Source organism: Herpailurus yagouaroundi, unplaced genomic scaffold (assembly GCF_014898765.1).
Source record: "Herpailurus yagouaroundi ecotype Mexico unplaced genomic scaffold, PumYag 164, whole genome shotgun sequence".
NCBI lineage: Eukaryota > Metazoa > Chordata > Mammalia > Carnivora > Felidae > Herpailurus > Herpailurus yagouaroundi.
Window position 1 is genome coordinate 33,312,414 of NW_024412405.1, and position 14,827 is coordinate 33,327,240.

The 14,827-nt window shown below is 34.2% G+C and overlaps 1 protein-coding gene across 3 annotated transcripts in view; it reads right to left on the reverse strand.

Moving 5' to 3' along the window:
- Positions 1–14,827, reverse strand: part of UCHL3 (ubiquitin C-terminal hydrolase L3) — a 100,844-nt gene that overhangs the window by 14,661 nt on the left and 71,356 nt on the right. For all 3 annotated transcript variants that reach the window (XM_040487357.1, XM_040487358.1, XM_040487356.1), the window contains one exon: positions 13,792–13,839. In XM_040487357.1, coding sequence (XP_040343291.1) covers positions 13,792–13,839 — 48 coding nt within the window. The remainder of the gene's footprint in view (positions 1–13,791; positions 13,840–14,827) is intronic.

A 14,827-nucleotide genomic window follows, 5' to 3' on the forward strand; every position in this document is an offset into this window, starting at 1 on the left:
TAGATTTTTCTGTAACTCCTGTTTTTCTTTTCTACTATAAGCATTTAATGTTAGAGACTTCTAATCCCTGCTTTTGCTGAATTTGGACTTTTTAAATTTTTATTCAAAATATTTTCTAATTTCCTTTGTGACTTCCTCTTTGATCCATGAACTATTTAAAAGTATAGTGTTTCAATTCTAAATATTTGGTAACTTTCCAGATATTTTTTCTGTTAATGATTTCTAATTTAATTCCATTATGGCTAGTAAGCATTCTTTGTACGATTTCAACGTTTTAAAAAATTGTTAATTTCCTGGTCCAGGATATGGTACATCCTGGTGAACATCCCATGTGTACTTGAAAAGAATGTATATTCAGCTGTTTTGGGATGGAATGTTCCACAACTGTTAATAGGGCCAAGTTGTATAACAATGCTGTTAAGGTCTTCTATATACTTACTAATTTTCTGTGTCTACTTGTTCTACTAATTACTGAGGAGTGTTGAAATATCCAACTGTATTTGTGGATTTGTCTATTACTCTCTTCAGTTTTGTCAGTGTTCATCTCATATGTTTAGAGGTTCTATTTTTAGCTACATATACAAACTTTAGGTATGGTGAATTGATCTCTTTATTCTTATAATGTCCTTATCACTGGTAATATTTCTGGTTCTGAAGTCTACTTCACCTAATTTCAATACAGTTATCCCAGCTTTCTTTTGTTTGATGTTTTCATTGTGTATCTTTCCCAATTATTTTAATATTTCCATGTCTTTATATTTAAAGTGACTTTCCTGTAAATACACATAATTGAGTTTTGCTTTTTTACTAATGTGATAATCTTTCTTTCAATTTGTGTGTTCACATTTAGACCATTTATATTTTATTAATTTCATGTAACTATTAACATGGTTGAATTAAAATCTATCATCTTGCCAGTTCTCTACTTTCTCCATTTGTTCTTTGTTCCTTGTCTGCCTTTTTTTGAACTATTTCTATGATTCCATTTAATATGTACTATTGTCTTATTGTTTATACTTCTAACTTTTTCAGTAATTGTGCTTGGGTTTAAAATACATATCTTTAGTCACAGTGTACCTTCAAGTAGTATTATACCACATCGTAAGTCATCTAAAAATCTTACAGCAGTATTCCAAATTCTTTCTTCCATCCTTTGTGCTAATGTCACACATTTTATTTTTATATATGCTATAAATTTACAATACATGGTTATCATTTTTTATTTTGATAGTCAATTGTCTTCTAAAACAATTTTTAAAAAGAACAATACGGGCGCCTGGTGGCTCAGTCGGTTGAGCATCTGACTTCAGCTCAGGTCATAATCTCACAGTTTGTGGATTCGAGTCCCGCCCGCATTGGGCTCTGTGCTGACAGCTCAGAGCCTGGATCCTGCTTCGGATTCTGTGTCTGTCTCTCTCTCTAACCCTCCCCTGCTTGCACTCTGTCTCTCTCTCTCTCAAAAATAAATAATAAACATTTTAAAAAAGAACAGTATTTATATTTACTTTCACTTGTTCCATTTTCAGCACTCCACAAATCTTTGTGTAGTACCAAATCGTAGTGCAGGTAACCTGCTAATGAATTCTCTGTTTTTGTTTCAATCTCTTTATGTGTCCTTTAGTTTTAAAAGATATTTTTGTTACATTTTAATTTTTTCATCTTCAAAAATATCATTCCATATCTGGCTTGTATAATATCTGAGAGGCTTGACTTAACTCTTATCTTTGTTCCTCTGTATCCAATGTGTCTTTTTCTTCTGGCTGCCTTGAACATTTTCTATTGAGCTTTCATTTTCTGCAGTTTGAATATTATATATCTCCGGGTCTATGTGTGTTTGGTTTTGGGAGCATAGGGGTATTTATCTTAGTGTTGAGATTCTTGAAGCTGTGCTTTGATGTCTTTAATTATTCATTGAAAAACAGCCATTAGATCTTGAAATATTTTTACTGTCCTATGTCTCCATCTAGCCCCCACCTCTCTCTTTTCCTTCTGGGATTCTACTTTCATGTATCAGATCATTTGAGATTGCTCCACAACTCTGAGATGCCCTGGGTCCCCTAAAACCACTACCACAGTGTATTTTACTTTTGTGGTTCAGTATGAGCAATTTTTAGTGATGTGCCCTCAAATTTACTGATTCTCTCCTCAATTTTGTCAATTCTATTGGTTGGTGAGCCCATTAAGGGCATTCTTCATCTCTGGTACCATATTTTTCATTACTATCATTTCCATTTGATTCTTTCTTGTACTTTCAAACTCTCTGCTGATATTCCCTATTTGTTAGTACATGTCTACCTTTTTCACATGAACCTTTAATATGTTAATTATACTTATTTCAAGCTGCATCTGACAGTTCCAATATCCAAATCATATCTGACTCTGGTTTTTGACTGCTTTGTCTTATAACAGTGTACTGTTATTTTTCTTGTTTCTTGTCTTATAATTTTTGGTTAAAAGCTATACATCTTGTGGAAGAGCAAACTGAGATAAATAGTACTTATGCCTGAGAATGGGCATGTCCCTTCTTGTAGGCCTTAATGTGTGGAACTGAATCAATCCAGTCAGGAGTTGAGCTGTTTGGGTTTTATTTGGCTATGGTTAAATTTACCAACCTACCACCTTAAAATTCATCTACCATTACCCTGTGCTTAGGGTAGCAGCTGGGTTGTTCGACGCTTTCTTTTTCAATGTTCTTGTTCCACTGACAGATATAGGATTTTTCTCAGAGCCTGTGCTCAGAGGTTTTTCTCCTTGTTTTTGCTCACTCTCAAACTTTTGACATTTATTGGTGCATGCTGGTCTTTAATGGTGAGATGATAGAGACATTCTTTATTGTTCTGGTTTAGCCATTGGCTCTACCATTATAGGTAGGCTGTTTGTCCCTGAATATCAAGAATCAGGCTTTCCTCCTCCAGTGATTTGTCTCATAGATTTCTGCCCCTCCCCCAAGGGGTGGTTTTTATCTATTCCCTTCCCCAAAGAAGGTTTTTTTGTCCTAGCATCTTTAGGTTTTGCTCTGTAGAGAAGAATCCAGACTTGGTGCCATAACCAAAGTAGAAACTGCTCCCTTCCCCAGGTTTGCACCTTAGAGCTCTCTCTAGTCTTGTCCCTAGTCTATCTCTTAAGTATCAGTGAGGCTGGTGGAGTGAATGAGAGCTTCCTTCTTGGGACTGCTTATTGTGATTTTATAGTCTTTTAGAATCCAAAATTGCTTAAAAAATTACTTACTTCATTAAAATTATTAAAAATATCAACATGTGCCAGACTTTACCATTGAATCTACATCCCCTCTGCTCTGTAGGCAATGCATGTAATAACAAATCTATCTCTTCATTATATAATATTCAGGAAAACCTAGAATAGACTTTTCAGAACCCCAGGCATTTCAAAAGCAGCTTAAATGTTTTGCTCTTCACAAAGAACCCTTAGGAATTTAATAAATTATTGTTGCATGAAAGATTTAGGCATAAACACTCATTTTCAGAGATTTTTAAGCATTCTGATTCTAACTTAAATCCTGTCAGAGTCAAAAATAAAAGACAAAAAAATAAAAAATAATAAAATAAAATACAAACACAGAGTGGGTTTATTAGGACAGTGTTTTTTTTGGGGGGGGGGGGAGCTGGTTTTTTGTTTTTTAATATTTAGAAGCACAAGGACTTAGCTGACTTGCCCAAAGCATTCAACTAGTAACAGTCAAAACCAGAGGCAGAACACATGACTCCTGACTCTAATTTCAGTGTTTTCATTGCATACAGAGCCACTCACCCATCAACTGTCAATTAATTTAGCTGATTCATAGAGGGAAATCTATTACTATCTCTATTTGTATTCCTCAAACACAATTCAAATGTTTCTGTTTTTAAACACTTATAGCTAGTTCAGAATAAACAAATAAAACAAAAATAAAATACCCAGGTCCTACAAAGCCAAATTATTTTTCCTTCACAGTTAATGTGCATGTCACTTTGTATGTGAGAAAATGAGTCAACTACTCTTTAAACTTTAATAACAATAAAAAAAATTAGAAATATCATGAAGGCTACAAAGAAATGATCTAAACCTTTAATTAAAAGGTGGAGGTTGTGTGCCTGTTTAAAAAGGATGTGTGTTTGTTTAAAACCTTCTTTCCATTAATGTACATGTCCCTGTGTGTATGTAAATGACAAGATTACTCTTTAAACTGTTTAACCAATGAATTAAAAATACTATAAAGGCTAAAAAGAAATGATACACACATTTTTAAAAAGGGGGCCAAGGGTCTGCCTAAAAAATGCTTGTCTATTAAGAAATCAAGTGTTTGGAAGGTTGTTGTAAATGCTTAAATCTGAATTATTCTAAAATGCGAAAATAAACTAAGTGATTTTGGCTTACACCCAAAACATTTTCTCATTTTAATAGGCATCCTGTTATTAAGAAAAATATCATTATAACCATGTAATTTTCTGAACATGAAGGGATCATTAGCTGGTAGATACTTAAAATAATTACTGTTTTCTGAAATATACACAATATGATAACCAAAAGACTGTGGTTAGTTTAAGGGGAAGATTTTATGTTTAATATAAGGAAAAATCTACTAAGAGCTAACTTAGATATAAGGGTAACAAAGAATAAAAGTATTCAGTACAACTAAGAATGGTCGCTTGTGATGCATTACATATTTGCATTAAATTATTAGCTGTGTTTAACTTTGCTCTTAGGATAAAAACAAAAATTTAAAATTAAAAATCTTCCCTTTCTTCTTTTTTTGTTTTAGCAATTTTGAGTTATTTTGTTTTTCTGCCTTGATAGCATGGTCAGTACTTACTAGCTATGTGACCTTGGATGAGTTACTTCTTACTCTCCCCATCTGTAAAATGGGGTAACATAGATCTTAAGGAATTTAGAAGATTAGAATAGGGGACACCTGTCCTTTAGTATAATGCCCACCATGTAAGATGCATTCAGTAAATGTAACCATCATTAAAGGAAGATGACAAACATGGTTTCAAAAGCAGTGAGGATTAAGATGAGAATATTTGGAAGCTAATAAGCACCTCAATTTCCATGACTTTCAACCATAAATGACACTAAGAGTACAAAGAAAACTTCCTCAATTGACACTGTGGCACCCAAAGTGACGCCTAATGTCTCCAAGCATCCCCAGTCATCTCAGAGTGAGAGTTTTCTGGCTTGAGAACCTACGATATTTGTGCACCTCTAGTAGAAAACAATGTGCATTTTCTTTATAATATCTCCTTTCCTTCTACAGGGTAGAAATGGGAATAAAATGCTGTAAAAAATTCAAATTCCACTTTTAAAAATAATTTTAGCTTCTTTATATGATCATTGGAAATGACTCCTTTATTGATCTGTTGATAAAATATGTATTTGATCACAATTGAATTTAACAGTTATTTCCTGAATGTATATGTCCTTGCAGACCTCAGCAATATCGCTGAGTTTAAAATGGCACATGGAAAGAAAAAGTATGAGGAACTTCTCTAGGGCTGCCAAATGCTATGAAAAGAAGTTAAATTGTAAATGTGTGTGCATTCATGTATGAGTATGTATATGCACATGCATGGGAATATGTCCATATACGTAAAACTTGAAAAGTTTAAAATCACAACTATAAATTAATTCTAAATGGATTTCTGTAGATTTTTTTGGAAAGCTCAGTACAATATATCGGATTGCACTAAAGGTAAGGTCCAAATTTAAAATAGGAAAGTAAAACCATATTCATGCAAAAGATACAAACTTTCCTACAGAGTATCCATGTTTAGCTGGCAAAGAAGTCAAAGTGAAACATGGGCTACATATCAAAATACACAAAATATCACTACATAGTCCATGGAAAATCTGCACGATGGCAAATTTATTCATTTTGTTCATCTAATAAATCAAGATGCCCACAGATTTCAAGACATTCTTGAAAGACTTTTCCTCTACTAATTTAACAACTGTGTTTCCTCACTTCAATTTACAATTCTCCATGTCAGAAATCTCTACCAATATAATGACATATCTGTACATGTTACATTAAATTCAAGCTTACCATTGTTAAGCTGGTCAAGCTAATTCCCAGATTTTTTTTTTTAACAACATGAGAACAGGTTCTCATTTATTACAAATGAAAAAAATCTTAAATCCTAGCATCACCCCCTTCATTTTGGAAAGCTATGGTTTTAAACAAAACAAATAAAAACCTCACCATCTTCAAACCTAATCTTGATTCTATGTTTATTACTGAAGACATTTTTACACAGAAGGGTTACATTTAGTCAGATCTAAAAGAGTATACTCATTAATTCAGTCTAAGAATTTTCCTCCAAAATAATAGTTTAATATTGCTATTTCCAAAACCCTCAGCATACCAAAAAATAATAAATAAGTTCAAAAGATGATGAAGAAGAAAGATAAGAATATCTTGATCCATTTTAGGACAAAGCACTAAACCTAAGAAAGGGGGAAAAAAGTATAATCAGGATGGAGTAGTATTTACATTTCTTACCTTTCAACAACTAATTTAATCTATCTATACATTTTTTTCTAGTGATATTAGATAAATAACTGATTACATGCTTGGAGACATGGTGTCAGTGCTTGAAAATACAGAACAAAAAGAACCATTCCAATAACATTTTCCCAAATGTGACTAATTCTAATTTGTATTCCCTCCTTCCAACTCAGCTCCCCCATTCAACTTTACATATACTTTCAAAACATGCCTTTCTCTGGGTAATAATATTAAGAAGGAATGACAACAATAAAAAAGAAAAATAAGAGAAACAGAGGCAAAAGTATAAAGAACCAGGAGTTCCAGAGAATCTCTCAATTTTAAGAATGAAATTAAATGAAGCTGCCCCAAAAAAGATTTACCTTAAGTCTTACTGGAATGAAACAAAGAAAATGAGGCATGGAAAGTAAATGGAAAAAAAAAAGTCAGAAAGTGCAATTTCAGATTTCCTAACAAAAGCAGGCTATATGGTTTAAAAAGCATACTTTGCATCAGAGTTCCATTTGTTTCCATCTGATTATTCTAAGAATATTAGAAACTTAAACTTTATGTTGTATAAGAAGTAAGTTTCTTCCTAACAGGTTTAGCTTCTTTCAAACATGGGAAAGAAGAAAATAAATCCTTAAAGAAGAGAAATAAATGTAAGCACTTTAATTTACTCTAACATAATCAAAATCACTCAAAACTGTATTGAGAGCAAAATGAAGCCATGCAAAGTATATTTATACACTGAATTAAAATGAGACTTGACACTGTTTTCCTCCACTGACAGTCTGCATTGATAGGGCCAAGCCAACCAGATACACATACATGCATGCACACGCACACACACATGCATACACACACACACACACACACACACACACACTTTATCTTTGACTGTGTATACATATATGAACACATACTTAAAGTCACAATTTATCTACTGCTTACCTAACAAATAAACTCCCACTTAATGGACAACACTAAGCAAAACACATTATTACGTATTTCATTATAAATAAATTATAATTCAATTTCATGATTTAAATTCCTTCTATAAACTTTTAGTAAAGAATTCTGAACTGTCTTTAGCAATCAAACATATTCCCTCTATCACACATGGTAAAATTTAAAAACAGAATTCAACACTGGTAAGGGTTACTTTTGAGATTATCTCCACTGAAGTAAGAGATCCTGAAAGACACAAACTACGTATTATTCACCTTTGTACGTACATCTCCTAGCCCAGTGCCTGGTACTACAGTTACTCAAACAGGTTACTTAGTTGATCAAATGAAAGAAAGACAATTTTATTTTATATAATAAGAAACTTAGAAATATTCAGCCCTTTGATTCAGTAATTCTACATATAGGAAACTATCTTTAAAAAGAGAACGTAGAATAAATACTTGGATAAAGAAAGACATTCAGTAAAGTTACCGTTTTAACTTGGAAAACTGAAAACAATACAAACATCAAAAGTTAAAAAAAAAAAAACCTGGAAAGTAAATTATGGTTCATTCACATAACAGTAGATAGCCACATAGAATTTTTTATGAAGAGGTTTGATGAAACAAGAAAATGCTCATGATAAAATGTAAAGAAAAAAATTCCCACAAAATTCTTTGATCTTAACTATTTTAAAGATAAATTTTTAAAAAAAGATTGGAAGTGAATATATGTAAGTCAAAAAGCACTTTCCACTTTGGCATGTTCATTTAAAACCATAAATAAAACAGTAGTGCCATTTCTATTACTTTTCACAGTTGTGATAAACTTGAATGGAAGGCTCTGAAAAGTATGATAAATGTATTTTTTTGTAAAAAGTTAAATAAACAATAAATCATCAGGAGAGCTCTACTCCTATCTGGACTAGCTCCTAGACTAATAAGGACAAAAGACAAACTTTTAAAATTGCTTTTTTTTTTTTTAATTTTTCAAATATTTTGGGAGAAACTGCTTTTTAGGTAAGCATCAATGAAGTAAAAGTAGAGTTTAAAGGCAAATTAAATACCTTTCTGGATTTTTTTTTCTTTTCTTCACCTTGGACTTGGCAGATTGCTTCCATTACTGACTGTATCACTGACACTTGTTCAAATTTTAACAACACACAATTTAAGTTCCTCATATCCCATTGTTCTTTTATCTTAAGTGAAAAACGAAAGCAATAATTTTCAGTTTGGGTTAATGAAACTTAAGTGAAGTGGGGCTACTGTCCAAATTTCTGGATTAGCCAAAGGCTGCCTGACGATCATGGTGGGATGATGGGATGGGAAAACCACATGAGTAAACAGACAACTGGTCTACAGAAACCTATTAAGTAAGCCAGTCTTCTGAAAATACCACTGTATTTGGGTGACTCAACTTACTGATTTCTCATTCAGGCTATAAATCTCTGCATGTACTAAGGCTCTGGGCTGCTCTACTCCCATGGACATGTTCTGACAGAGTAATAAAGATGTCCCTGACAACTGCCATTGCTATGACACTGTTATTACTGGCTTCTCTTCCCCCTCTACCCACTCTGTAAACACCAACACGCCCCGGGGATTTATTGTGGCCCACCACCACTCCCCCTCTATAGAATTCTCAAGGCTCTAACTACTATCCAAATACAAAAGATTTCAGCTATCTCCCCATAGCGTGAGGCTCCATATCCAACTTCCACACAGATGACCCATGAACTAAACTAAACACACCATCCTTGGTGGCTTCCTGTTGCCTATAAAATCCAGGCCCCCTCCTTGTCTGACTTCCCCTTGTTAACTTCCTCCTCTGCCTCATCCTCACCTTCTTATAGCCTCATCCTCTGCCATTCATATTCATTTTTCTGAATGCTTATAAAATAAAATTACCACCTAAAATTTATTGAAGGTCCATTATATGCCAGGGACTTTATATGATTAGCTCATCAATCTTCACAACAATCCCATAAGGTAGATGCTGCTGTCTCCATTTTACACTGAGGAAAGTATCTTGCCTAAGCTGCTAAGTAGTGGAGTCAGCATACAAACCTACATCCTGTGCTCCTTACCTTTGTATATGTAATTTCTCATAAATTCCTACACATGCCAAGCACTGTCCTGGGGATTCAAGGTGAATGGGACAAAGCTCATGGCACTTACAGTCTAATAAATAAACAGAAGAAACAAACAAGCAAAAAACCTTATTATAAATCATTTAAAAGTGCCAGGAAGAAAATAAACAGGATTTTGTGACAGAAAATTCAGAGGTGGATGTATATGACAGTGATAAAAGAAACACCTCTGAAAAAATGACTTTTAAGGAGTGACCCCATGGATGAGAGGTCTATGCAAACAGGAGGGGCATTTCCAGGAGAGTACTGAGTCAGGTGGTGTTATACATTGAACTGTGTTCCCCCCAAATTCTATTGTTGAAGCCCTAACCCCCAATGGGACTATATTTGGAGATGGGGTCTTCAAGGAGGTAAATAAGGTTAATAATGGTAATGCTCTACCTTGGATAGGACTAGTGTCTTTAGAAGAAGAAGAGGAGATACAAGATATTGATCGATTGATTGATCCCTCTCTCTTTCTCTGTATGTGTGTGTGTGTGTGTGTGTGTGTGTGTATATATATATATATATATATATATATATATATATATATATATATCTTTCTCTCTCTCTCCCTCTCCCTCTCTCCACACGCACACAGAGAAAAGGCCATGTGAGAACACAGTGAGAAAGCATCCATCTACAAGCCAGGAAGAGAGGCTCACCAGAAACCAACCCTGATGGTACCATATTGACTTCTAGCCTCCAAACTGTGAGAAAATGAATTTCTGTTCTTTAAGTCATCCAGTCTGTGATATTTTGTTATGGCAGCCCAAGCAAACAAAAACAAACTGGAAAGACTTAGCTGTTTCCCAGGAACTAACAAAAACCAGTGTGCTAGAATATAGAGAGCAATGGAGGTAATAATATGTCAAAGACTCTTCAGCCCATAGATGGTAGATGAACCTGAAATAAGATGATCACAAAAACAGTACCTGGTGTAAAAGTTTTAAGCTGGTTCATACTAGATTTGAAAATATATGCTATTAAGTTTTGTTCTCTCAGTGACTGAGAGTCAATAAAATAGTGAGTATAATATAGTAATTTTTTTTTGAGAGAGAAAGAGAGTGAACTGAGGAAGGGCAGAGAGAGGGGAAAGAGAATTCCAAGCAGGCTCCACACTCAGCACAGAGCCTGATGTGGGGCTTAATCCTATTACTGTGAGACCACGGCCTGAGCTGAAATCAAGAGTTGGACACTTAATTGACTGAGCCAACCGGGTGCCCCTGGACTATAGTAATATATATTCCACCTTGGAATGCACAAAACAGCCCATACAACAAAGAACTGAACCCTTCCCAAAATGTTAATAGTGCAGTATTGAAGAACAACGGGTAATGGGTATGTCCTGTTTACCTAGGGGACTATGGAAAAAAACATTTTTTTTTTTTTTTAAGTTCTTACACCACTAAGGATAGTTCTGAGGGAATTTTGGTGAAATAATAAATATGTACTGTGCTCATGTGCAAGGAATAGTGTGGATATTTTGGAGCATGTCCAAATGAATCAGACACCAATCCTAGGTCTAAGAGCCACAGTAAGGTAGACATGACACCACATTTCGTCAAAGCTAAGGGACCAGTGGCTATAAGATATGTCACTTTATACACAACTAGTCAGGGGATACTAAAGAGTAAATTACGACATTAACTGCAAAAATACATCCTAATTTCAGAGCTGTTAAAAGGTGAAAATATATACATCTTAAATAAATGAAAAAGAGTATGAAAATAGCTAAATGCAAATAATAGAAGTCATATAAAGATTCCATAAAGGGAATGGATTGCTTCATGCAGAAGGTAGTATTTAAGCCAGATCTTGAAGGATGGGTAGAAGTAGGAAGAGCAGAGATGAACAGAAGGAATAATTTTAGAAAAGTAAACTGCAAGAGGTAAAGCCTAGCAACAGTTAAGTGAAGGAAAGCAAGAGAGAAATATTTAACGAAAGAACACTGTTGAAAAGTTAGAAAGACAAGAGTTAGGAAAAGCTTGACTACAGCTAGGCTAAAGAGCCTGAAATTTATTGTATATGCCTGGGAAATGGTTCTCAAACACATTTCTTTTTTTTTTTTTTTTACCCTGATACACTTTAGGGCTATAATACACAAAAAAATAGGGTTCACTCTAGCAAGGATTCTCAACTATCAAAGATGCAAAATGAACAAAAGGGATTAATTCTTCTGAAAGTAAATTTAGAAAAAGCTATTCAGAAAATCCTAACTTCTACCTCTACCTTGCCTTGAAAATCACTGTTTTCTATACACTAAAACACTTCAGAAAAATCCGAGTACCCAAAATAATTCAAGTTACATTTCAGGAAAGGTAATCCAGGAGAACTGTGTAAAAATGAATGAGTATTAGAATAAAGATTAAGGATTGACAATCTACATAAGAAGCTGATCTTCCAGGAAGAAGTTAAACAAATTTCTATTAGTGACAGTGGGGAAAACGTATGATGAAACTATTACAAGAAATAGAAAAAAATAAAGGAAAGAAAAGTTTAAAATACAATATAATAAGCTCAAACAAGGACAAGTGTATTCCAAAATACTGGGGGTCATTCAGGTGACGTCTAAAATACACCCAAGATTAGAAAAAGTGGAGTCAGGTCTGGAAAGAGCTGTGAACATCATCTAAAAAGAGTTATTGAAGGGGCGCCTGGGTGGCTCAGTTGGTTAAGCCTCCAACTTCAGCTCAGGAGGGTTCAAGCCCCATCTCAGGCTCTGTGCTGACAGCTCAGAGCCCGGAGCCTGCTTCAGATTCTGTGTCTCCCTCTCTCTCTCTGTCCCTCTCCTACTTGCTCTCTATCTCTCTCTCTCTCTCTCTCTCTCTCAAAACTAAATAAACATTAAAAAAATTTTTTTAATAAAATAAAAGGAGTTACTGAAGCCATAATATGGATAAAGCCACCAAAAAAAGGCAAGATAAGGTAACGCAAAGACAAATTTTTGAAGTAAACATGTATTAATGTTGCTTTATTACACTTAATTTTGCTTCATTACAAATAGCTATCTTCGTATTTTATAACAATCTCATGCTGATTATCGTCATTGCTAATTCTAACACTATAAATGTACAAACAAAAAAGCAAAGCAGAGTGAAGATTAAGAACATGCTTAGGATCATACAAAGCAATAAAAAAAAGGGAGTGTTTGATTAATCCACAATCTGGTGTTATAGCCATCTGGAGATAGTGTGTGTGTGTGTATGTGTGTGTGTGTGTTTGTGCAAACTTGGTCAAAAAACAATAGTCCACACCTCTGAAAGTAGAACCTGAGACCAACCAAGAAGATATAATTATAGGGGGAATTAGTGTTCAAATTCTTAGATGGCTTTATTATAAACACTCAGTTATCCAGTTCAATCTATGAAAAACTGCAGTCATACCATAGTATCAAATTGTTTTCTCCTTAAATTTTTTTGCAGATAGTGCAACTATTTAAGACCAATATTTTTAAATCAGGTATTTTTCAAATGTGTTTTCAAGTACTCTTAATGCATAAAGGTAATATGATCTTTGTACACGAAAAACTATGGTTTCAAGTCCCAGATGGATAAGAAAGAAAATCTATATTTCTCTGGTGTTAACACTCAGATGTGCTATGCATTCACCAAACAACTTCAATTGAACTCTAATTCATCTTGCTGAAACTCCTTTTAACACCCCTCCCACGAGCAGGAGCACGAGGCTTAGAGGGAAGGAAAAGAAATGGAAGAGGGAATGAAGACAACCAAGAGAAAGAAAAAAAGAGGCAAGAGAAGGAGACGAGAGGTGAGCCAGGTGAGGAACTAGCTACCCGGGTGAAAATGGTAAAAAACCATCATATTGCCCTGGAACAGATTTACCGAGCAGAGAGAATGACGCAGCTTTTTGCCACAGGTTGGGCATGATAGAGTCTTGAAAATCATACAGGCTCATCTGCTCATACTATAGCACAGGTATTTTTCTCGAAACACTTGCACAAATCAGAGGACTCTAATAGGGAACGCAAACAGCCCACAACCTGCAATCTGTCTAAATGATTAGACAGACTGAGACAGCTGATATCAAAGTGCCTACTAATAGTTTACCAATATATGTTCTTGTGCTACTTCATGACGACTTTTACATAAGCAGATTCCTTCAAAGGAAAAAAAAGTCCAAGTGGTTTTCTAAAACTACATGCCATATGAGAACACTGTGGTTAGACTTACACATGGCAAGGAAAGTTTTGAAAAATGGGAAATACCTCAGTCTGACCTTCATGGGCACTGGTCTCATGAGTGACTCGGATAGCCTGTAATGAGAACACAAGGAATTAACAGGAAAAAATGACCGTGTCCAACTTTCTAAAAGAAAACAACAATGCTAAGTTTTAACATCTAAAGCTTTGTTAAGAAACAACAAATCGGAAGAAGTTTAGGAACAGTTTAGCATTACATATTTAAGAATGATTTCTGAGTAACCAAATGAATTGCTGTACTTTCTAACCCACAAATCCCTGAAGACTTAGGAAACTGAATATTTGATTATTTGTAATTTCCAGGTGTTAAGTGGGAGTCATTTAAATTATTTGTTAGAACTAACACTTAACACTTTATTCAACTGGGACTAGAATAAAGTAAGCATCTCACAGATAGAGACTGAAAAAGCTGATCTCATCTGTTTCTCCAGGTTACATGCTCCTCTGCGGCTCTGGCTGTAGTTATGCTTAATCATGCAGCTTCAGTCAGCAGTTTAAAAATGTGGAGCAAAAAGCATGCATTTATCAGAAGCTAGAGATTTCAGTTTTCTGAACTTAAGAAAAAAAAAATGCCCTTACAGTCCCCACTATTAGCAAACATGAAGAAAATGGGCAAAAGTAGTCATTTTTGGGTGAAAAGTACAACCTTTATGAATGGCAATTTGGCAATAAGTATCAAAGCCTTAAAAACATGCAAATTGTTTGATCCAGCAATTTCTCTTCTGGGAGTTTATGTATTCGCATATAACTGTACATAAGTATATATAATTAAGGACATTTTCAAAGATTTAGCTACAATAATATACCTTGTAGTATTTCTTTAAATAGTGAATAAAGAGGAAAAGTATTAAATTACCAACAATAATTTATTGGTAAAATAAAATACTGTACAATGGAAAGCTATGCAGCCATTAAATGATGATGTCAAATATATACTTACTGGTATGGTATACGTTTGTGATAAGTTAAGTGAAAAAAGCAAGTTATAAAACAATATTACAGTGTGATCAACTTTTTGTTTTAAAAACTTGTGTATATACAT